Below are 22,394 nucleotides of genomic sequence, written 5' to 3'. Positions count from 1 at the left end.
GGCTTTGTAGGTGACAACTAGCACCTTGAAGCGCACCCGGAGATCAACAGGCAGCCAGTGAGCTTAGCCATTGTATGCACCTGTTGTGAACTGCACTGCAATTCATGAAAACTGATGCCTTTTAATAACATTGATTAGTCAGATGTCTATGAAGATATCAGTCATCCAGGTCATGGTTGTCCCAAGGTGCTTTTCAAGAGGCAGCTGGACTTTCTGATTTTTCTTTGAAGACATGTCATCTTTTCATCCAAGAAGGTTCTCCACAGTGAAGAAACCTCTTGGATGAGAAGCCAAACGTCTTCAGAGAAAATCCAGGAAGTCCAGTTGCTTCTTGAAAAAGCACTTTTCATTTATTTATTTATTGTTATTTATTAATTATTTTGTCAAGCATGAATTAGATAACAGATATAAGTATAAACATGATTATGTATACATGAAATGAGTACAAATACAAGGGAATATTAGGACAGGGATGGTAAGCACTCTGGTGCGCTTATGGCCTTATGCACGCCCCTTAAAGACCTCTTAGGAATGGGGTGAGGTCAACAGTAGACAGTCTAAGGTTAAATTTTGGGACACTGATTAGTCGGAAAAGGTATTGCTAAACTCCTGGGTTGTTTTTTTTGGGGGGGGGGGGACAAAATGTAATGTTTTTTCCAATCGAGACGCTCCCGCTTCAATCTCAGGTATCGTTTACTGTTTATGGGCTACAGCTCCCATCATGCCCTGCGCCTGACGCGGCAGGGCGTCCAGAAGTCACTCCTTTTCCCGTGCTTCGGCGGTGAGGCAAGAGACCCGCCGCTTTTACTACACTTCCCAGAGGACAATTCGCTTCTTGGTCGGGCTGTGATTTGAAAGGAGGAAGTAGGCAGGTTTCCGGTGGCGCTTCTCTTTCCTCCCCCCTCCCCCCTCCGCCTATCCAGTTTCCTCCCCTCCCGACTTCTGCGGCCGTTGAGGAGCGCTAGGGGTGCCAGTCGCCCGCCTCGCCCGTCCTGTCGCCGCGATGGGCTGACGTTGAGCGCGCGGATAAAGCGGCGGACGAGCGAAGTCGGATGATCGACCGCAACCTTCGCGAGGACGGGGAAAAGGCGGCCAAGGAGGTGAAGTTGCTGCTGCTCGGTAAGGAGGAAGAAGGGGTGGGGCCCGGGCCTGCCCCCGCTCAGCCTCTCCCGGGCAGAGAGCGAGGGGAAAGGCGGCGGCGGCGGCGGCTGTCAGGGGCCCCACTGGAGTCTCCGCACCGCGCGGCCTCTTTGCTTGTAGCGGCTTTTGTTCGTTGCGCGTCCCTGGCTGCTCTCGGCTGGCCCAGCAGGCGGGTGGGCGTTTCGTGGCTGACGGTCTTCCGTTGCCCCAGGCAGGCACGGAGGAAGGGAGTCCGGCCCGATCCAGGCGTATCCTCGGGATCCGCGATGCCTCCTTTTGGCGGAGCAAGAGGCGGGGGGTGTGGGAAGGTTTGCTTGAAAGGCGTTGTCTGAACGGCTCAGCCCGACGGTTTTAGGGGAAGTCTTGAAGGAAGCTGAGAGGTCTCCGGGCCTTCCTCGAATAGAGCGTTAGTGCAGAGAGAGATACAGGCGTTCGCTTTCGGATTTTTTAGAGAAGTCGGATCTGGGTTGATGGTGGAGTATATGGAATAAGGAGACAATGAGCAAAGAAAGGATTGGGCAATCATTTACCTGAAATGGTATAGGCTTTCCTGCCTGAGCAGGGGTTGGACTAGAAGACCTACAAGGACCCTTCCACATTCTATCCTATTCCTATTCTATTCTCTCTCTTTGTGTGCGCTACTCTACTCTACTCTATACTCTATACTCTATATTCTCTATTCTACTCTACATTTTATTCTATTCTATATTCTCTATTCTACTGTACTCTACTCTCTATTCTATTCTTCTCTACTCTATATTCTATTCTCTACTGACTCTAGTCTATATTCTACATTCTACTCTAGTCTATATTCTCTATTCATGTTTCCTTTTGAAAAAAGAATTACTACATAAACAGTTAATGTGTAAAAAGAGTTACTGTTACAGTTAATCTGTGGGCACCTCTGTACATGGATTTTTAAGACACTTACTATTTAATTTATACAGCTATATATCTTTAAAAGAAAAAAAAAGCTAAGATAAAGAAGACAGGATGAGTTTTCCGATTACTCAACAAAGATACTGACCCTAGCACCCTGGACAGCAGAGGGAGGGTTGCCATTTTATTTCCTATGTAACAGTCTAATAAAGTCCATTTACAGGTAGTCCTTGATACTTCTTGGCCATATCTCTCATTGGATGTTGGCGATCCTATTTTTATCAACAGCCACATAAAAAGTGCGTTGGGTTTTGTCTAAACTAGTCCTTAGATTTTGAAGCCATGATGTTCTTCTGCCTGGACCTCATTTGCCTTCAGTCTTTCCTTAGAGGATTAAGTGAAGTATGCCGTATTTTTCCAAGTGTCGCATCTCATGTCCAAAATTGACATGTCGAAAATCTATTGCCATATGACCATAAAGGAGCCAATATGTCATAACAGTTATAAAATGGATTGGTCATGTGATCAATCCAATTTTATGACTTTTTTATGCAAACCAATGGTTTGCTATGGTCCATTTTTGCGAAAAATGGAAATGAGCTGGCAGTTTCTGGCAAAAATATTGTAAAACATGGCCATGTGATCAAGCAACTTTGCAAATAGAGTCTGCCATAAATGCATCTGTTTTGCCAAGCACACAAAGTCTGGTCATGAGCCACAGAGGGAAACGGATGCAGGACTTCAAATCCGGATCATAAATCCCCTTTTTTGGATCAGTTATAACTTCTAATGGTCACTAAGCATCAGTCATAAGTTGAGGACTATCTGTACTTTCTTCGAGGATTACATTCTTTACTTGTCAACTATTAAATGGAAAAGGAACTAAAGAAAAAGGTTATGTCAAGATATGTGTGTATATAAGTGACAGCATAACTGTTTTTTCACTGTCTGGGATCATGAGAGAAGGCTAACTTCTAGAATGGTAATTCCAATTGTAGTAGGTTTCTATGGTCTTGGTTATAAAAGGGGATGACAAAAAAATTGGTAATGAGTTACCATTACCAATACTGCTACTACATTTTCTTTCTTTTTTGTGTGTGGTCCTTTAAAGTAAATTTAGAGAATGGTGACTGAAGCAAAACACTGACAAATTAAAACAAAAATCCTAGGGACAAATGGTATGAATTTGTAATTTATTTGTTGAAATGGAACTGTTTTTACAAGCAAAATAAGCAAGCACCTAGTAAAGCCAACGCTGCTGCCATTCTGTCCAATTTTTTTAAAAAACTTCAAAATAAAACTCAGAAATAATAACAACAAAATTTCCATAGCTATAAACATTTAATCAGAAGTTATTGTCCATATCACTATGTTATACAAAAGTGAAATCATGAAATCAAAGTGAAGTCATGAAATCAAGTAGTGCAGTGGTCCACATCCTTTCCGGCTCAGCAGATTGGCAGTGTTGGGGGTGGAGAATGATTTCACGTGTGCACCCACCATTTGCACCAATGGAGCTTTGTGTTCTCGCCTGCCACTCTTGCAGCCCATTCCCAACGGGCCATGGACAAATAACAGTCTGCAGATCAGTTGTTGGGGACCCATGAAGTAAAGAATTATAAATTAGTGAATGGAGGTCAACAAATCAGAAATAAGAAACTTTGAGATTTCCTTGGGAATATCAGTAGAAAGTGGGATAGTCTTACAAGTAACATAAAACTTAATTTAACATTGAGGAACATCTGCATGCAAAGTTTATTTGCAAACACTGAATATTAACCCTAAATAGTTCTTGTTGTGAAAAAACACAGTCCAGTTCAGTTCAGCAACTTATGCTTTGTATATCATATTTTCCTCTGTTTAGTTTCTTAATTTGTCAAATGCTTATAAAACTACCTCAGATAAAAAATGCGTGACTTCAAACACTAATTGTTTCAAGTTTAAAACATCCCAGTTCTTAGCACAAACTTTTAAAAAAATTGCAGCTGTTTTATGCTCAAAATAACGTGGTTCAAAATGGTTCACATTTGAACCATTTGCAGAACTCTGATATTGTTAGATTTCTTTTATGCTAAATCAATTTCTAAACTATGGGCTTATGCACACAGGTATAATAATGTAGTTCACAATGTAGAATCAATGCTGAAGTAGTGAAAATGGGGAAAAAAAACTTTGGAGGATTTTAAGAATTCTGTGTTGCTCTTTTTTAATCATTTTAGCATGCCAATCTCAAAAAATACATTTTAGAGCTGAAAAAAAGAAGGAAAAGGATAATGCAGATACAAAATCACTTTCATATGAAGTATTAAGCATAGTTAAATACAGCAGTGGCTTTGTATATTTATTCAAAATTATCTTTGGCTCAGGCAGTCCAAATGATTGATTATAGGTTCAGAACAGAAAAGTATTCATTCCCTTGGCCTGACCTACCATCTTTGATGGGTATGCTATGATCCTTATAGTGCCATGAAAAATCATTGGGTAGATTTTTGTCAACCCTTGTTTTTCCAACATCATAAGGCTTATCTCAGAGAAGCATCTGTTAAAAATTATTAACCGTGGATTGTATGCGATAATGCTTGGTCTCATTTATATTCAACTGAATAAAAATAACTGTTCGCCTGAATCTAACTCAATTATCATTAGCAGATGTAGATAAAAATGAGAATTCTGTATTCTAGGTAGTTATTTTGCTTACTATATGATATAACAACAGTGATACCTTATCAAAATTATGCCCCAAGAATATTTAACTAGTTACAGTTGAAATAAAACAATGGACTAAGCAAGCCTTCCACTTCACTTAGAGAGATAGTTCTTTGAAGATTTCATTAGGGGAAGTTTGTTTATACACAGTATTTGTGTTTCATATAAGGTCATGTACCGTATGTAGTGGTTGGAATTACTGTTTTAAATTAGTAAAACTCAAGCATTTTTGTGATTCAAGGTCACTCTTTGAGGCAAGCTCTTACATACTGGGGCTTAGGAATTGTTGATAGCATTGTGTCTTACATAATATTCCCTTGCTTTCAATCAAGTATTCTTCATTTTATGGAGTAAGAATTATTTCCATAGTTAATTAAGTTTATGATTTATTGTTTTTTTCTGAATGAGTTTTAATTTAAGTTTATGGTCTATCTTGATTTCTATTTGCTTACATTATGAATAAAAAATTACAGCAATCTATATTTATCCACATATACATTGTTCGAATTTACATCACCTTCTTTTATTTCAGAGCAGCTTTATTAGCCCCGCTGCCTTATGTATTTCTACTAATGTCGTTTAGTATACTTTATATGTTACCTAAATCGCTAAATATATAATTGGGCAAATTGAAAAGCTATATGTTGTTAAGTGATGAAAAAAACAAACAGCCAAAATGAAAAATATTACTCTTTCATTTATATGTTTGCTTCCTGTTTTGAACTGGCTCTCTGTCAGTATACTGGAAAGATCTGAACAAAAGTATTCCTATAATCAAGGTTTAATTGTATATTAAAACTTAGGTGCAATGATTTCCTGTAAGTATATTACTATATTTTCTTCCCATTTGTGGTTTCCTCCCTCCTTTTTTAATATACTTTTTAGTATATTAAAGTAATTAAGATGTAGATTTGGATAAAGAATCTTATAAACATGATATATGGTAATTTAAAAATAATATTTTATTAATGTTCAGAGGACATCTGAGCATTTTGGAAAAAGTCAGTAAAGAGAAAAACAGTAATGGGCTGTGAGAATACCTTGGGAGAGAAGAGGAAGCTACAGCCTGATCTGCTAAAGAGAAACCTAGTCCAAAGGAAGGATGGGGGTGAGAGAAAGCACTTCAAAAGGGACCTTCCTAGTTCTCTGAAAACCAAAGGCAGGGGAAGGGGTGGGGAAAAGCGCTTTCAGACTTGTAAGATTCTGTTACTGTAGCCCTGCAGTGATCAGTACTCATGGCGTTAGTTTCCCGTCTAGATTATCTCCAGGAGTTGGCACAAATTTACAATCCTGTTTGCAATTATTTACCCACAATTGCAATTCATTTACTTCTTGGTAATATAATAGCCAAGTTTAAGTAATGTGATATCTGAGCTCATAATAACTGAGCTCATAAATGATATTTCTTTGTTAATTATTCTTCAATATTCTCTGTAAGGATACTGTTAATATAAAGATTCAGCCCTGCCTTTAATACAGAAAGGTTATGTAGAGGTGATAAATTATGCATTAATATATGGTTTTGATCACTAAGAATTCACTAAAGTATAAAATTTGGGAAAGATATAAGCATTTCTGAATTAAAAGTTTTATTTGACTTGTGAATAAATCCCCATACCTCTATTATCTTTTCTAGACACTAGCTATTTTTCCTCCTAAGTATAGATGTACTTTGGCTTTTGACAGTACAGGACAGTGGAATTTTCTGTCACTAAGCAATGTAGTTGTAAAGTGTAACTGCATCGCTTAGCAATAGCAATCATATTATGCTGGCCAGTTCCACTTTTTCTTGTCAACTGATTTCCACCATTTATTAGCTGTGGACTCATCCGAGACTCTGGGGCAGCTTGCCATTGTTGTGGTTCAGGGGTTTCTTGGCACAGCAAGCTTTGCAAAAAGCTCCTAGGCCACAGTTCAGCAGTGTGGCATGATTTGAAGCTGCAGCCACCCGGGAAGCCTTAGGCACTCCCAGCTGGGAAAGTCTCAGCTGTTCCCCTTTTCCCAGGTCCAGCCGCAGTATCCCTCACCACTCTGGGTTGCACTGCTGTAGCTGGCCTTGACTCTTTCCTTGCTCTTCTGCTGATGAGGCATGCCACCCATTCAAGATGTCAGTTGCTGACCAAGTAAAGGCCCGCTTTCTCAGGTCTTGTGAGAAACTCACGAGTCTGACCGTGCTTCCAGCAGCTCCTTCATGTAGAGTCAGGCTGGACTTGCTTGGTTATCAGCACGAGCAAGAGAAGAAACTGCAGCTTGGGCGGGGGCCAAAGTATCCCACTGGAAAGAGTACGCATGGCTGGGGGTAGATGGATAAATAGGTGAAGTCAAAGTTCCCCTACAGTCATAAGTGTGCCTTGAATCCAAATTTTGATCCTTGATTGCAGGGGTGCTGAAACGGCTGTAAATTTAGGAGCCAGTAATTTGTCCTTTTGTTCAGCGCTATCATAACTTTGAACAGTCACTGAACAAATGGTTGAAAGTCAAGGTCTACCTGCACTTATTGTTTTAAAACAAAATGTATGTCTCTTCACCTACATGTTTTTAAAAAAATCAATTTAAATAAAATTAAATTATTTAAACTAATTTTAAATTATTTAATTTAAATAAAAGAAAAATTATTTTTTAAAAATTAAAAGATCAGTTTAGGAGAAATTCTCATTTAAATTATCAGAAAAAGAACTTATAGGTGGCTATGCTATTTATTATGATCATTGGTAAAACCTTTATTTGAGGATCCATACCTACAGTTAAATTAATGTTGGCACATTCTCAAAGAAAGGGTTTTCCTGGTGAGACCTTTTCAGGTCTTAAAGACTGTCCAAATTGCATAGTAAATTTATTAGTAGAGACTTTTGCAAGCTAAGTATTAGCAACCCCTCTTCAGATATTTCCTATAGCTTGCATGGTCAAGGGACAGCCTTTATTTCTTTATGTCATGCATACTTTCACCTGGGTGAAACGGTGCATCACAAAGTAACAATTTTTGAAATATGTTATCTCAAATGGACTAATTTACAGAATGTGTCCAGAATCTGAGACCCATGACTCAGAAGGGAATCAAATTTGGGAAAACTGGCTACTTCAATGCTACTGATTTCCAGCAGCCACAGCATATCAGCACTGTGCTCATGTGATCTTCCTTTTCAATGTTCTGTGACAGTTTAAGCCAGTCTCACAGTCCCTTGCTTCCTCCCCCACCCAGCAACAAGAAATTGACTCATCATATGGTTCTTAAAGAAGCAACAGCTTTAAGGTGCATGATGAAATGCCTGGATATTGTTATTGCTTTATTCCCCTTCTCTGCCACATAAACATGCATTTACATCTCTATTTGTTTAGGAACTCAAGGCACATATATTGCTGCATCCTCCTGTATTTCTTTATAACCTATGACGTAGGTTGAGCTAAAAATCACCAAGTGACTGCTGTGGCAGCAAATGAAATGTAAACTGGATCTCTCTGGTGTCAGTCAAATACATTAGCCATTATACTTTGGTTCTTCTTCATCTTGTTTCATTTTTTGACTACATCTACTCTGAAATTGAGTGTAACCCAGCTCCTTCTTTGATTGCTGGAGATCAGGTAGAGCAGATCCACCCTAGCCCTCAGGAGGTCACATGATCCTTTAAAAAAAATGTCTTTGACAGTTTCCCATAACACACTGAAGAAGCTATCAGGGATTCTAAACTATTCTGTGGTGAGAAGGGCAATGTGCAACATTGTGGCTTTAAAAAGTACATTAAAATAGCATATTGTTAGCATAATTATTCCATGTGCAGAGAGAGAGGGTAACATGATCAGAGAGGACACCAAATGACAGTGGGATGCGATAAGGAAGAGGAGAGATAAAGGAATGGAGGAAGGAAAGGGCTGCTCTCTCCAGAATCATAAAGAAAGGTACAGAATAAGAAGATAAGAAAAAATGGAGGAAAGAGAAGATCAACTTGAGAATATACAGCAAATACTAATTAGTATAAGAGAACCTCAGCATGACAGTACCCTCCTTCAACAGCAAGACCTCAACAGAGAGTGAGACACAATTCATGGCTTGCCTAATGTAATATTTCTGATAATGTTGGTGCCAAAATTTGCCCTTACTGTTGTGCATTCCAATTTTCAATCTCTGGATAGTTGTTATTGCTATAGTATTTATTATTGCAGCAACATTGATGCTTGGTGATAGGACAGCAAATTCATGATATTCCTCAAAGTGAATGAAAATGCCATTTTTAACATTGAAAAAATCCTTCCAATACTGCAGGGTTGCTTTAGCATGTGAGGCTTATTGTCTTGGATGAGAGCCACATATTAGGAGGGAGAGCTTTGAAACCATAAACTGAGCTCTCACAATATGTGTTGCAAGAATGAGGCCTTTGGGTTAACTTTTAACTATTTGCTGTGGTGCTTTCCATCCGCTTCTACCAGTTGTGAAAAGAGGAAATGATGCTAATGTTGAAAAATTGGGTCCAGTCATATGATGCTTAAATTTATGACCACAATGACTTACAACCACAATTTCAGGCTCAATTGAGTTGCAAGTTGAGGATTACTTATAGAATTATCTGAAGATAGGCTTCTGCTATGGAAGACTAATAATTTTATCTACCCAATTTCGACAATCATGAAGAAGTGTTCTCAAAGAACTCTACCCTCATCCTCTTAATGAAATGATAAGAAAAATCAGTTCCATATGCTTGATATATTTCCCGAATGTTGAAAGAATATTGTTTCTTTAAGGCTGTCAATGAAGGAGCTAATTCTCTTCATTTTTCAACAGAATTCCTTGATACAATTGAGCTCTCTGGATTGCCACCATATAAACAGGAATTGTAGATAAGATCTCCCATCATTTTAATAAGGGATCTTCCAAGGTTTTGCAATGAAATCTGGATGATCATGGAAAATTTTTACAAGTATCATGTTATAGCAAAGGTAAACATTAGTGCATCCAAGAATTACATGGTTATGATTCCAGAATTACACTTAATTTATCAGAAGGTGGGGATGCCATCCTTCAGCGATGCTTTGCTCTCACTATACATAAAATGTGAGGACAAACTGTGGAGAATGTGCTGATTTATTTGGAAAAACCAGTATTGCAGCATGGTCAGCTGTATGTCACTTTAAGCCAAGAAGAAAGAAGTGAAAATGTTAGAGCATTCTTAAAGAATGGCAGATTAACCACAAATGCTATCATCAAAAGCATACGTTGTTAAAAGAAAAGCATTATCTTGCTATGAAGCTTTCTTCTTTAATAAAATGAAGCTTTCTTCTTTATTTTTAAACCAAAACAATAGCAATCCACTCATGGTTATTCAATTTCTCTGTTTAGTAAGGAACTAGTTCTCAAAGGATGACCCAATGGGTTACGCATCGGCCAGTATGCCACTAAATCTGCCAAGGACTCCTGATGGTTTATAAGAAGCCACTAATAAACATCAGCAGTAATAATGTAAGCCTATTAAACCGCTGAAAATACAATCCTCAGAAATAATATAATGATCTGTTTGAGCCATCATCAAAATGTAATCCAATAAGAATAACCACAGCAGATGATAATAGCAACAGCAATTTATGACAAATTAAGTAGTTACCGGTTGTCCTCCAGAAGTACTCAGTCCTACATCTATCAGATCCTGTTAAAGAAGGGGCAATTCTAATTCTGAGGTAGGGGGCAACATTTATAAACCAGGGCTACATCAAACAGTACTTCCTGGCCTTGGCTTACCTCCTTTCAGAATCAATACCTGTCTCCCTAATGTTGTAAGTATCTTGTGGAAAATGTGGTCCAAGCAATTTGAGGGTGTCAGATTTTCCATCCTATTCTAGGTATTGGATTTAAGGTTGACGAAAATAAAGCAAATATTGTTCCAATGTATGTTACAGTTTTGATGCAATCTTTTAGGGTGTTACACAATACCAAATGTAGCTTAGTTTATAGTTTTAAATTTCAAATAATATAAAATGGCTGATTTATGTCATTCTCAATACAGCTTTTATTATTTGGCTGATAGCTTGCTGGATAATGATCACTGCTCTCTCTATGTTATGAAAATAGCTTGACAGAATTTTTAAGAAATCTATCATTGAAAAATCCATCTTAGTTTTAGTTTAGTTTGCTTTATTGTTATTGCACCTCGTACAATGAAATTAAATGCCATCTTCAGTGTACATCATACATAAGAAAACTATAAAAATGAAGCAAAAACACATATGCTTCACATTCTATACAATTGAATTGAAAATCCCTGATACTGCATTAGTATTACACTATACAGTAGAATTCAATATAATTACTGTGTGGCATGAAAGCTGTTTTTCAGCCTATTTCTCCTTGTTTTTATTGTCCTGTACCATCTGCCAGATGGTAATAGTTAAAAAAAAAGGGTGCCCAGGATGAGATGGATCTTTAAGAATGTTTTGAACTTTCTTAAGGCAGGGAGCTATAAAGCTCTTCCAAGGAGGGGAGAGGGCAACCAATGATTCTCTGGGCAATGACATTAACCCCCTGGACCTGTGATGGAGAACCTATGGCATGCGGAGCCATTTGTCAGGGCATGTGAGGCGTTGCTCTGTCAGCTGGCCAGTGCGCATGCACGCACTGGCCAGCTGACTTCGGCCTTCTTTTGAGGCCATTTTTGCCCTTCGGAGGCTTCCTTGAATCCTCCAGAGCACGAAAAACTGGCCCTACGGACAAACAGGAAGTTTGGGAACATACTTCTGGATTGCTCATAGGGCCGGTTTTAGCCCTCCGGAGCCTTCAGGAGGTTTCCCTAAAGGCTCTGGAGGGCAAAACACGACCCTATGAGCAAACCAGAAGTCACTTTCAGCTTGCTCGTAGGGTCGTTTTTTTGCCCTCCGGAGCCTTCAGGGAAGCCTCCGGAAGGCTCCTGAAGGCTCCAGAGGAGGAAAAACTGCTCTACGGACAAACAGGAAGTCCATTCCCAAACTTACGGTTTGTCTGTAGGGCCGTTTTTCGCACTTTGGAGGCTTCAGGCAAGCTCCTGAAGCCTCTGGAGGGCCTCGGGGGGGGGGGGTGGAGGAGGCTGTTTTCGCCCTCCCCAGGATCCTATAAACCTCTGGAGCCTGGGGAGGGCAAAAAAAGCATGCCAAAAGGGGGGGGGAGTGCTGCACATTCGTGCATGCGCATTGGGGTCGTGTGCATAGTATGGGTGTGGCACACCCCGCACAACCCCCCTGCACTCCCCCCGCTTTTGGCACACGAGCCAAAAATGATTCGCCATCACTGCCCTGGACTCTGGAGCGCTGTCTTATCTGCCACTGTGCAATTAGCAAACCATACACAGGTATGCAGTAAGTTAAAATACTCTCTATAGTGCAATGGTGGAAGGTCACCAGCAATTTTTCATTCAGTTGTTGTTTCCTGAGGTAACCAAGAAAAATATTAAAGTGATATTACTAAATAAAAATACAATGATCTTTCACTAGAAAAATGTGTTTGGGAATATCTGATATTTATACTTCTACCATGATCCTTGTTCTGTATGTTGATTGCATATTGTTCTCAGAAATAGTGGAAAGCAAACTTCTCTATACATGCTTTGATCACTTTGTGCTTTTTTGTGAAGGAAGCAATTACATAAAGTATTGAATCAGTTATATTTTTTCCCTGTTTCTTTTAACTCATGTAAAGGCTACATGTTTCCCCACAAACAATAACCCTGTCTATATTACAATGAGAACTTCTAAATATAAAATGAACTTTGTCCTTGCGTATGTTTAAATGAGTTGTTGCCTTTTGATATAATGCTGTGTAATAGATAACTTTAAAAACTGCCCGAAAAACTGTGGCACTTGGTTCAGGTGCTAAAATAAAAGCCAATGTTCACTCTTTTGATGTAGGCCTTGGAATCTTGTCAATTTTCCTAATAAAATGCGGTTGCCCCTCCTCTATTCTTCTCCTCAGTATTTTCTTTTCTGCATTAGACAACATATCTATTGTTCTTTTGTTCCATTATTGAAGCCTTCCAGGAAAAATGCTGTTAGGAGAAGCATTCTAGTTAGCTGACGTGAAGTGCTTTGTGATTTTCCTATTACATAAAGTGCCTGGAAATTTGAGATCAGTTGTTTTGATCTACCGGTACCCCTTCATTGAATGTTTGTTATATTTAAGTTCTCTTTCTTATTGACTATTATTTGGAGAAACCTTACAATCCGTTGACCAGTTGAGCTAGAGTACTTTTAAGTCTGTTTAATTCCAGTCAAAATAAATCTGTCCAGTTCTGTTTTTCTATCTGAATTTTGCAAGTGACAACATATATTAGGTCTGTGTGAGTTTGAGAGTTGCAGTTGTTGTTAGTCTGTCAGTTTGTTCATCAGCAAGATAACTTTCTAAAAACCAAACTGAACAGAACTAAATTTGGTATGGTAAGAGAAGCCAGCAAAAAAAGTTTGAACTTAATCAACCTTATTTTGCATGTATATGAAGTCCCAAAGCCATTTGTAGTTAGAAAGACATTTATTCTTACTTGGGATAAAATTATTGCAGTTAAAATATTTTTGATGAACTTGAGTAGTAATAATATTTAGCTGGGTTAAAAGAATGGAGAAACAAGCTAAAGTCAGCATTCTTTTCATGAAGGGACAGTTTACCCCTTATATAATTGTTCTTATTAATGAAAATTGCTGCTCATTGAGAGATTTTTGAATACTTTTATTACTTTCTTTTTGCGGTGGAACTTACAAACAGTACAAGAGAAGCCAGCAAAAGAAAGTTTGAACTTAATCAACCGGGCAGGAGCCTGCATAGAAACACCATTTCCCCAGTGCACGTTATAGGAGGGACAGTTGGCAACAATGTCAAATACTGCTGTCTATTCCAGTCTAAGCTTCTATCTCATCCTAGTAGTGTGATCTAGATTAGAGTGTATGCAACCCACCCTGTGCTTCTTTTATGCAGAAACTCATACAGATATGCACAAAAGAATTGTATTTACCCCTGTCTTTTACATACACATATATACCCCAAATGCAGGCAACATTGATACACCGAGCTTGATTAGACCCTGAAGAAAAAATATGTCTACATGTATCTGTGCACAAACCAATTCTCAGGCATGTAGAATTTGGAAAGAACCCAGAAGCTTTGCGCTGTATGCAGTACCTACCTTATTTTTCTCTCCAAGCCAACATAATACTGGAAACAAATTCTGTAAAGGGGCTTAGAATCTGACTATCAGAACATTAATTAAGCAGAAGCTGAACACATTTGATACATAGAAGAGGAAAGGTTGAGTTCAAAACTGGCCCAGATCCCTCTGAAAGCTTTGGAGAACTGCCCCAAACTTTCCAATCAGAGAGGCACTTGGGCAGAAGCTTGGAATGCTGCCAAATCCTCAATTCTAAGTCTGCCTCCCTCCTGGTAACAAAACAGAGCTATTAAGGGGGTTAGAGTACTTTTCTTTTTGCGGTGGAACTTACAAACAGTACAAGAACTGCATATTTTAATATATCTGGAGTGATGTAACTTTAACTGCTACAGTATTTCAGCAATAGAGTTGAAAAGTAGCAGTATGAGAGAAATAATTTAACTTTTTCCCTGTCCACTGCTTTTTTCTGTTTTGTTTTCCCCATGTTATGTCCTGGTTTCAGGTTTGTGGTAAATATTTCCTGGAAAATTGCATTGGAAAATTTGAACGGCTGAAGGACTTTGTTATTTATGCCCTGCTTTTTGATGCAGGGAGTCCACTCCAGTGGTGGGTTCCAGATCCCATTGCAACCAGTACGGTGCAACAGGGCAGGGTGTCCATCACATGAATGCCCGTGATGCTGCGCAACGCCTCTGTAACACTCCAGCTGCTCGACAGAGCATTGCACAAGCGCCATACCCTTTGTGTGCGTATGCGGAAGCCCTGAAAACCTCAAATACCAGTAAGAAGTGCGGGCAGGCGAATGGGCCCCCCTAAGCACTGTACCGGAATGGTATCTGGTGCTCCCAGCAGGCTTCAGTACGCCCGCACCGGGGTGCCGTTTGTAACCCACCACTGGTCTACTCCTACCCTTTTCAAATTCTGTATTGCAGAAAAGTGATGCTAGGTTGCATCTTTTTTCATCTGGTTCAAGACAAGTGCTTTATATAGACAATTCCTGACTTAGCCCAAAATTTCTATTGCTAAGCAAGATAGTTTTAAGTGAGTTTTGCCCATTTTATGATCTTTCTTGCAACAGTTGTTAAATGAATCACTGCAGTTGTTAAGTTAGTAACACAGTTGAAATGAATCTTTCTGTGAATCTTCAAAGTCAATTTCCCCATTGACTTTGCTTGTTAGAAGATCACAAAAGATTATTATCTGACTCCGAAATACTGCAACTGTTATAAATACATGCCAGTTGCTAAGAGTGAATTTTGATCATGTGATTATGAGGATGCCACAATGGTAGTAAGTGTGGAAAACAGTCATAAATCACTTTTTCAGTTCCATTGTACCTTCAAACAGACACTGAATGAATGGCTGTAAGTCAGGATACCTCTACAGATAGTCCTTGATTTAATGACTGTTCATTTAGATGGTCCAGAATTACAACAGCCATGGAATAGCTGTCACAAATTGTTATACCACCAACCCATAGTCACATGATAGCAATCTGGATGCTTGGCAGTCTGTTGACATGAATAGTTGCCGGGATCCTGTGATCGCCATTTGCAATCATCTCTGCTGCCACCTGCTGTGAAGCTGAGATTCCCTTCCGGCAGGCAGCTATTTGTGTCCACTTGGCATGGAGCTGGATTCCCCCTCTCCCTGCTGGCAGTCCTTTGAGAATGAAAGAGCTGCCTGCTGGAAGACAAGAACTCCTCCAGCAGGCTACAGAAATGATGGTCAGATCCTGAAGACCTGAGCTCTGTTCCTGCAGCCCTTCAGAATGTTTCCCTTCTACATGTAAAGGTGAGCTGGTCAGCAGGTGGCTCCTTTGCTCTGTCTGTTTAATAGAAACTGAAGAAGCTAAAGTGGTCTGGGCTTTTAGAATTCAAACAGACAGGCATCTGCTGCATAACAAACCAGACTTAACAATAGTCAGTTATAAAGACTCTGGATGATGGACCTGGAGACAGCAGAATAGAAGGCAGAAACTGGAGAAGATAACAAAATAAAGATCCACAAATAGAAATAGAATGACTAACAAAAGAAAGAAAAGGTAATCCCAATAGTCACAGGCACCTTGGGAGCCATCCCAAAACAACTAGAATACCACTCGGACATCATCGGCATTGACAATTTCACCATCAGTTACTGCAAAAGGCAATTACTTGGAACAGCTTGCATCCTGCAATGATACCTCTAAACCCCCAATATCTGCCTATCCCATGTCATTGGGAAGGACTTGATAGGTGGACAAAAAGGCCAAGTCCAATCTGAATAGCTACCTGACTGTGTGATGAACCAGAATAATATTTAACATGACGTTAAACATGATTACTTTCCAATAGTGTATTTCACTGATGATAATTTTAACTAAATTAAAATTAGTTTTTATTTTAATTTCTTCATCATGTCTTGATGTACTACTCCCAGCACAGGTACAGCTTTTCAGAAAAAAGTTTTATGATTCTTATAATTAATTGAAGACCTCACATTTGAGGCATTTGTATTTGGCTTATGGTAGCCATAGCAAATTTAATTGTTATATTGATAGCTTAATGTTCAGGCTATTTTTTTTATTGTTCTTAACTGTTTGATAACACAATTCCTGGTAAATATTTTCTGTTTGTTTGATTTAAGTATGCTACTTATTATTTTAAGCCTTATATATTCCTGCTTAGAAGTGGTTCAGAAAAGTCACAGCTTAGAATTGATCCCAAACCATAACCAATCCTAGTCCAGGACTGGCTTTGTACTTGGTTTGTGTAACATACTTAGAGATAACCTTTTTTTCTTCTGGGAAAATGTAATTGATAGATTATTACTCCCAGGAGATTCTAACGTATGTAAACAAGTAGCAATATTTGGTTCTAAAATACTGCATAGATGCATTCAATACCGTATACTTTCAAAATTATTATCTTCATGCGTTTTATATTGCATGTAATTCCTTCTTTACATCAGTATATTGAGTTTAAAGTTTACATTTAAACTTACAGTTAAAGATGTACAATTTATATCAGTATATACAGATTTGGGTGGGTGGGTACATGTACACTATCATGATCTCTCCCTTTGCTCAAACAGTAGGGTGTTACGAAGTCTGCTGCAGTGGAAGAATTGCATAATAAGATAAGACAGGAGCTAGAAAGCTAAGCTACTCTACACTTTCTGCTTCATTCCGTTTCTAGTACATAACTGTAATAAATGCAATCCTGTGCAATAATAATAACTTTTTACACTTGTACGCTGCATGACACTCTGTTCATCCTCTTACTTGGGAATTGAAGGGTATTTCTGAATAACATGTATAGGATTGTCCTGTGAGGATTTTGAAGGAAGCCTACTTTGCAAAGCTGTGCATTGATAATTCACTATACTAAATTGTATAATTACACACGACACACACACTTTGTTGTCTTACAATAATTAGATACACCATTAAATATTATGTTGCGTCAACATTATTTGAAGTTTACATTAGGAAAAACTAGATAAAAAGAAATAAGATTACAGGTAGTCATCGACTTATAAGAGTTCACTTAGTGACCATTCAAAGTTACAATAGCACTGAAAAAATTAACTTATGACCATTTTTCGCAGTTATAACCTTTGTAGCATCCCCATGATCACATGGTCACAATTCAGATGCTTGTCAACTGGTTCATACTTACGGCCATTGTTGTTTTCTAAGATCATGTGATCACCTTTTGCAACCTTTTGACAAGCAAAGTCAATGGGAAAGCCAGATTCACTTATCAACAAGATCACTAACTTATCAACTGCAGTGGTTCACTTAACATCTGTGGCAAGAAAACTGGGCAAAATTCATTTAACAAATGCCCCAATTAATAGAAATTTTGGGCTTACTTACTGTAAGTTGAGGACCACCTGTATTAAAACTAATTATCATTCCAAGGAATAAGATTTCTACTTAAAATATCAGTAAATAATTAATTTAGCTACAGGTAGTCCTCAGATATGATGGCAGTTGAACTGGGATTGCCATCACTAAGTGATCTGGTCGTAGAACAATGTCACTTGATTGCATTGGTTAGTAATAGCATCTCAGACAATCCTGATTCATAATCCTAAAACTCTTGGAAGAACTTGATGTGGAAGAGGTGGGAGTCCCAAGTAAGGAGTGCTGGTGTGGGGGGCCTAGAGGGCATACTAATTATCAAGATAGATATCAGAGAAGATTCAAACAACTGGATAAAAGGGTTGAATAAATTTCTAGTATTTGAAATTTATATAGATATATGGACTCCAGTTAGAAAGTTAAATAGATCTTTGTGATTAATTTTATCCCAGGTGAATTTATTCTGTGGATATCCCTTGCTAAAAAAATTCTAGTTACAAAGATGTATATTGTTGTGTGTGTATATACCCTGGTACTTGAAACATACCCACCCATAAATACACAATGTAAAAAATATGTGTGCTACAATTCAAGTATATAGGTTATATAAGTATATGATATTCACAGTAAATTTAAGGGAAGGTAGAGAAAGGAATCAACGACAGAAGTATTTTCAGTTCATCTGTTGCGGACTAGAAAGTGATTTTTTCTTTCTGTTGATTCAGATCAGTAGAAAATTATCCCCATTATTTGTGTTTCGTACGTGTGTCAGTTATACAGTTTGAGAGTCTGAAAATCCACAGCTGATCAGACACATAAAGAACTTTTGTTCATGCAAGAAATACTTGTTAGATCTGACAAAGTTATTTAGGGATTTGGATCTCAATTCTCTCTCTTCAGCAGTGAGATATGCAAACTTTTTGGGAGTTTTCTAAATTTCAACTTGATTTAAAACATGATTACTCCAGTAGAGAATGCTAACATTTTGTGTGTGTGATGAATTAAGTAGTTATTAGGGTTGTGCATAGCTTAAACGAGGCTTCATTCCGTGAAGATTTGATCACATCATTCCAGATTCACAAATCAAAGTGGAGACCCACTTTAATGATGAATTTTATCAGATGCTTATAAAGTGCTTTGCAAATTTTTACTGTATTATTCTGCTTCTGCATTGGTACAGATAATATTAGGTGATGCAATTTCACTTCCATCTATTAGCAGTGATAATTGGGGAACTTAGTGGCATTGTGAGTTCTGGCATTGTCTTGTATAGCTATGGAGGCCAGTTTTGTCATCTTTTTTTCTTTTCTTTTTTTGCATTCTACAAATACGAATAAAGATAGATTTTGCCTGAAATTATATCCTCTCAGATTTTCCTGTCTGTAGCCAGTCAGGACTCATTCACATAAGTCTAATAGCTGTCTAGTGGGAGAATAAGTAGAATTCTTCAGTTTAAACTCTCAGTAGATTACTTATGATTGTTTCTTAAGAGGTGTAGTTGCTTAAATTATGTATAGTGCTTTGATGTTTCTGGATCCTCGACTAGTAGGATAAAAATCATTTTTGCTCAGACAGTACATCAAAATGATCCCAGTTTTTCTTTGTCCTTTCAGGTGCTGGAGAATCTGGTAAAAGTACCATAGTGAAGCAGATGAAGTAAGTAAAATATGCAATATATGATATTGAAACAATTCATTTGAATTGAAGTATAGTGCCTACATATGAAAGAGCCCCCTTTTCCATTATACAGTACCTGAACTATCATGGATACAGTATAAAACATGCCTATTGGGATCTCAATGGAGATTATTATGGGTGTTATTATGTAAACAAAAGGTATTTCAGTTTGTGCAAGCCCCTTTCCCTTTTTATTTTTCAGATGCGGCTTCACTATTACTGTACATAGCATGTACCAAATAATTCTGGTTGGCTCAAGCCTTAACTTTTCAGAGATCATATGAGTGAATCAGAAAAAAAGACAGTAAAAACCTACCATAACTGAAATCAAACTAATATATTCATTTATTTGTAAGATTTGTATATCTGACTCCCAATGACTTTGTGCTGTTCACAAGCGGAAGGAAGGAAAACATAAGAATAGACAATAATAAAGGAGAGAAGATTGCAAATATAAAAGCTGGACAGAAATAAAAAAGAAACAGATCCATACAACCCAAATGGGCTTATCCTCACTAAAGGCTTGTGTGAAAAGCCAGGTCTTCAAGACCTTTCAAAACACTAGGGTGGAATAATTGGGGATGGGGGGATACAGTGAGGGGACTCATTCCAAAGGTCAGATGCTTTAGAGAAGACACATTTCAGGGGTTCTGATAAATGGTATTGTATAATCAAAAGAACCTGAAGTGCTCCTACTTGATCAAGTTGGCTGGGCAGATACTATGGGAGATAGACAGTCCCTCATACTCTCTGCCATGTTATACAAAGGTTTAAATGTAATCATTATTTTATTTGACCATTCTCCAAATAATCCTCTTGATTCTCTCCTACGAGAGATTAAGAGGATTATTTCCTCTTATATATCCGTATATAACAACCTGGTATTCTTGTTGTCATTCCCAGGCTAGTAAAGATGGTTGAAACTGCATGGTCAAACACATGCCATATGGCTATCCCATGAGATATAGATTAAGATCTTCAAAAATGACTGTCATAATCACTTTGGGATTCATGGCTAAATGGAAGTTTCCTAGAGGTAGTCTTCAGCTTAGTATCACAATTGAGTCTGGAGTTTTAGTTGTAAGCCATTGTGGTCATAAATTGAGTCATTTCATGATTGGACTCAATTCAGTGCTTGATTTTATGATGGTTGCCGCAAGTCACCATAGTAATTAAGCAAATCAAGTGATGGTAAGTGAATAATTGCTTCATCTAGTTTTTTATGTTATAATTGTTCTCATTTACTATGCTTCATATGTTGTAAGCCATTCAGTGCCACCTCAAATCACGAGGTGAGTGGTATATAAGATACATTGATAGTAGATAGATATATAGATAGATAGATAGATAGATAGATAGATAGAATAATGAAATGAATGAAGATGAATGAATATACAGGATCATAAGTCTGAATCTAATTTATCCAAATGCCAAGCACCACAATGCAAATCAAATGACCATAGATAGTCATTACTTTGAGGATTGTCATAAGTAGATTTTTTGAGTACATCACAACTTTGAACGGTTATTAAGTGACAGTCCATAAGTCAGGGACTATCTGTATTCCAGCTTACTTCCCTGTCTTTCTCCAGAATCATTCATGAGGATGGCTACTCAGAGGAAGAATGCAAGCAGTAATAAAGTAGTTGTCTACAGCAATACAATTCAATCCATCATTGCATAATAGAGCAATGGGAAGACTAAGATTGACTTTGGAGAAGTTGCCAGAGCTGTGAGTATAGATAATTGTTTTTGTATAAATATTAGAGCGCAAAAAAATACAAGACAGTTTTGGCAGACATCTGATATAACACACAAAATTGAGGATAATCTGTTTTGAAAATTTTGTTGCAGTTATTATAATTTTCTTGGGAAAAATGAGGATATTGTAGGACATGATCATGCACCAAGAAATTGTTGACAAGTGTGAAAGGAAATAAGACCTTTTCATCATTGTCCCCAGTAACAAATGTACGCTTGGAAACTTGATACTCTCTTATAGGTGTTAGAAAAAACTTCAATTTATTTGCACTTTTACATTAACTTTTTAATGTATTCTGCTGGGTTTCTAAAACTACTGTTAATATTGTTTTTAATTGTTTTAACTGGGTAGTCCATATACAGTGCTTCTTAGTGTTTGTCGGTTATATAATTTCTGGCAATTTGCCTTTCTGCACATTGGCAAGAAAATACATTCCAGAGATATTGAATCTCTGGCCGAGCCCTGATCCGGGGTTCGCATATGTGGTGGTGGGAAGGGCACAGAGCAGCACACATCGGAGACAGCGATCGCAGCACACGGAGAGGCTGCGATGGCGGCGGGACATGTCAGGGCGCCGCCGACCAGCTACTCGGCCGCTCCTGGCGATTCTACACTAGGCAGCAGGCAATGGGGGTGCTTGGCATGGAGAGAAGGGTGACTGTGGCGACGGGACTTCCATGGCAGTGCCACATAGCCGCTCGCCAGCTGATCACCCTATGCATGCACTTCCAGTCGGTATTCACAGGTGCCCTGAAGCACACTGCTGACCGGGCCACATCGCTGCGGCCTAATGCTTGGCACAGGTGGCTGGATATGGGTGGCCAGCGGCATGTCATGGCCAGCCGGCTGGAGGGTGTGGCCCTGGACTATAAAGTGTGCTGGAGGCAAGAGCTCCCAGTGACTTTGCACAGAACTGTGTGTTTATACTCATTTTGTACTGAGGCTCCGGCCTGCTGTTGAGGATAAAAGTCTGGGTTACTGAGCTGCTTGGTTTCCTGTGTGTTTGGGTGATCCTCACCCAGTCCGGGCCTGGACCTTTGAAAATCACTTTTTGTAAAGAGGAATTTTTTTTTGAAGTATTAAGACAATGATAGGTTGTAACAATTTTGTAATAGTAACTTGAATGACCTTGCTTGCCAAGAGTTTGCTGAAACTATAGTTCATTACAATTGCCATTTTCTTGGTGGTTCTAATCCTATTATATAAAATTTATGTCTTGAATAGTGAATTCTCCAGTATTACTTGGTTATTCCGATGGGAAGTGTTACAGAGA

General features: G+C 38.4%; 1 protein-coding gene across 1 annotated transcript in view; it reads left to right on the top strand.

Moving 5' to 3' along the window:
• The first annotated feature begins 884 nt into the window (after positions 1-884).
• The window catches only part of GNAI3 (G protein subunit alpha i3), a 35,769-nt gene continuing 14,259 nt past the window's right edge, over positions 885-22,394 (top strand). The window contains 4 exon segments of the mRNA XM_032217620.1: positions 885-1,119; positions 19,296-19,338; positions 20,952-20,994; positions 20,996-21,091. Of these exon segments, the coding sequence (XP_032073511.1) occupies positions 1,053-1,119; positions 19,296-19,338; positions 20,952-20,994; positions 20,996-21,091 (249 nt within the window). The 5' untranslated portion in view covers positions 885-1,052.

This window comes from Thamnophis elegans, chromosome 5 (genome assembly GCF_009769535.1).
Source record: "Thamnophis elegans isolate rThaEle1 chromosome 5, rThaEle1.pri, whole genome shotgun sequence".
NCBI classification, from domain to species: domain Eukaryota; kingdom Metazoa; phylum Chordata; class Lepidosauria; order Squamata; family Colubridae; genus Thamnophis; species Thamnophis elegans.
This window is presented reverse-complemented; position numbering and strand designations above follow the sequence as displayed.